General features: G+C 44.7%; 1 protein-coding gene across 1 annotated transcript; it reads left to right on the top strand.

Annotated features, from left to right (window-relative positions):
* Positions 1-7: 7 nt before the first annotated feature.
* On the top strand, positions 8-2,029 carry LOC108353842 (major facilitator superfamily domain-containing protein 6-like; the record flags this gene model as incomplete). The annotated part of the gene is made up of 5 exons (XM_017605034.1): positions 8-45; positions 108-383; positions 514-649; positions 719-1,896; positions 1,942-2,029. Coding segments are annotated over 5 exons (1,716 nt in total), but the record flags the coding sequence as incomplete, so codon positions are not given.
* Between the last annotated feature and the right edge of the window lie 1,333 nt (positions 2,030-3,362).

Below are 3,362 nucleotides of genomic sequence, written 5' to 3'. Positions count from 1 at the left end.
TGTGGAGTTCTTATCGGCGCCCTTCTGGGGTTCCTATGCAGATCGGTAAATAGCTGTTGTACGCTGCATAACTGTTACTTAATCTCACTTACTATGACAATTTTTAGCTGCCGCCAAGGTAAAAAATTGCTTTTGGGTTCGCTCGCCTGTTGGGTTCTCTTCACCATACCGTTGAGTTTCATTAAACCAGAAGCTGTGAATTGTATCGAACGTAAAAATGAGACGGATTTTGTTTTGACTCTGACACGCACCAAACGTGATCTTTCCGCCTATGATATGGCCGACATGAATAAGGAGAGCGTGGAGAGCATCAACTCACTAGCAGCTTTGCAAGGTGTTGCCACAATGCCGGCCAACGAAGTGGTGGAGGAGTCGCATAGGAGGTGAGTGTGTAGGTGAAGTTGTTTGTAGACGAATTTTGGGTCAGTGTTAGGGGTTGTGTATCTTTTGAGTGTTCTAGAGTCTTAGCTAAACCGCCTATAATTCAATTATTCAATCTCTTTCTACCTCAAGACGCAAACGTTCGCTTATTCCTCGTATTGACGCCGGCATATCACCCATCCATATAAACTTTGTCAGCAATTACGATGATAAACAGCATCGTGACTATGTTAGCCCGATATTCTCGTCCATGGTATATCGCACACCAGTGAGTATTTATTTATATTGCAAAGTATTTTCCACAATACTTTGTTTTACTTATCTTCCCTCTTCGTAGGACATCCAAAAAGCATTCTTCCTGCTTTTGCTCGTCATACTCATAGGTGAGTTCTTCAGCGCTCCAGCCATCACACTCGCCGACTCAGCCGTCATTACTTTGCTCGGCGACGATGCAGACAAGTATGGCCATCAACGCATGTTCGGCTCACTCGGTTGGGGCATTTCCATGTTCGTTGTCGGCATTGTACTCGATCATTCGACACGCTTTTCACATCATCCTTGCGGCGCAGGTCACATGGAAAAGAACTACAATATTTGCTTTGCCATTTTCTCGATTTTGATGACTTGTGCCATAGCGTCGGCCTCAAAGATCACATTTAAATATGATCCGATCGAACTTGACCAACAGACAGCCGAGAATCCGGATGCCACGGCAAATAAGCAAGCCGAAGATGAGTCTATGGCCGAGTTAGCTGCGCAGCTTAATTTGCCTTCATTAGCGGTTGGTAGTGGTACGACTGCAGTTGGCAAAGCACCACAGGCCGCAGTGGGTGCACAGTCGAAAATATTTGCTCAAACTACTAAGGAAATGCCCGAATGGCTGACCGTGTTGACACATTTCAAGGATATGAAAACCATTTCTTTCCTATTCGTCGCTTGGTTCATGGGCTTCGGCATCGGTCTGATTTTCACGTTTCTCTTCTGGCATCTGCAAGATTATGGCGGCACCCCCACGCTCTTCGGTGTTGCCTCTGTGATCAACCACGTTTCCGAGATCTTTGCATATTTCTACAGTTTCCGCTTCATCACACAAATCGGTCACATCAAAGTGTTGTGCCTGGGCTTGGTTGGTAATGTGTTACGCTTCTTGTACATCTCCTACGCGACCAATCCTTGGATGGTCTTGCCATTCGAGCTGATGCAGGGTATCACACATGCCGCCGTTTGGGCCGCCTCCTGTTCGTACATTGCACACTGTACACCCAAACATTTGCGAGCCTCGGCCCAAGGCGTACTACAGGGTATACATCACGGTCTAGGACGTGGCTGTGGTGCGATCATTGGTGGCATGTTCGTCACATACTATGGCACTACGGAAACATTCCGCGGCTATGGCTTGGCTTGTCTTGTGGTCTTGGGTGTTTTCGTTTTCGTGAACTTCTATCGCAAAGATCAAGGCTTCATTTCGGAATTGCCACCTACGGAGGACCCGCGTCAGGTAAACGTCTTTAAAAAGTACAAAAATATGGGATGAGGGGATCATATTATTCTCTTCTGCAGGTNTGGCAACAGCTACGGCACTTATCAGACTACGGGCGGTAATCTCGACATACCTGGCGCTAATCCACACAATCCCTTCGCGCAATAAACTGAAAATCGCATTGTAGTGAATTTTGAGAAGTGATTAGCTAGTTTTTGATGATTTTGCATTTACGTAGGTTTGTATGCACGTACTTACAATTTGTTGGAACAGCTTTGAAGAGATCTATTTGTATAGTTTATATGTATGTATATGTAGTTATGTATATTGATAGAAAATTATTGTTATTACATCTAAACGTGTTGTTATTAGTGTCCCGCGGATCCAGTTATAGCAGAGGGTAAGGGATATCACACAGAGATACCCAGTAGAAAATCACGGTCAAAGGGAGTCCCGGGGTACGAAAATTCTATTCAGTTCTACACTGATGGATTCGAGCTAGATAGCAGGGTAGGTGGAGGAGTATACACTGAACAAATAGCGCTGGACTGGTCCTTCCGCCTTCGAGACCATTTCAGTGTCTCTCAGACCGAACTAGCGTCTATACAAGAAGCTACTAACAGTCTAAGTCATATAGCGGCCGCAATAAATATAGTTTATGATTCCGTCATTATAAATTCGGATAATGGCGCAAATCCCCAAATGAGATGGCAGAGAAGTTCGCTGGAAATGGGAAAGCAAACAAGGAAGGCTTCCTGCAAGCTCATAATTAGGGAATTTTACTTAAAAGAAGCCCATACAAGGTGGGAGTACTCAAGTACACGGAACGCAGGTAAACTGATGTGTCCAGAGTGGGACATAAGAGAGCTGCTATCATTAAAAGGGAATGAATTATCGTTAGCCATGTGATTACTGGCCGGACACATACTCTTAGGGACGCACGCAGAGTTGTTAGGTATGGCTGATAATGGCTACTGCAGGAGCTGCCTTAACGAAGAAGAACCGGAGACTGTCAGGCACTTACGGTGCGAATGTCCTGAGACTGACAGCCACTGACTGTGCGAATGAGAAAAATTTTTGCGCAAAGAATTTCTAAACGATTTAGGCGGAAAAGTTCAGCATACGCAGCTGCTCAGTTTTACTGACTCCAAAAACTGGTTTAAAGAGGAGTAGGGGATTGTTTTCGAGATCTCTTTTTCCATGTGCGTAGAACTACGAAAATGGTCCGGTGTGTCCACCCCTAACCTCGTGGCGTTTTTTTAAAAATTAGACATTCAGAGGACGATCTTTTACAAACTGCTTAAAACTGGCCACTCATATGCCTATGCCGATTGACATCCTTCTCTGTAAGGTTGTAGCATTTTCTCACTAATTAATCAGCTTTGGAATCGCTCTCAATACCGCAGTTTCTAGGCATCCATATAAGTTGAACCATATTATGCAGGACCATCTTAGAAGTCTGCGACAGCATTAAGTAATGATCTGTGCATTGTCTATGCGC

The sequence above is a fragment of the Rhagoletis zephyria genome, unplaced genomic scaffold (genome assembly GCF_001687245.7).
Source record: "Rhagoletis zephyria isolate East Lansing unplaced genomic scaffold, Rhagoletis_zephyria_1.1 Rzeph_scaffold_31704, whole genome shotgun sequence".
Taxonomy (NCBI): domain Eukaryota; kingdom Metazoa; phylum Arthropoda; class Insecta; order Diptera; family Tephritidae; genus Rhagoletis; species Rhagoletis zephyria.
This window is presented reverse-complemented; position numbering and strand designations above follow the sequence as displayed.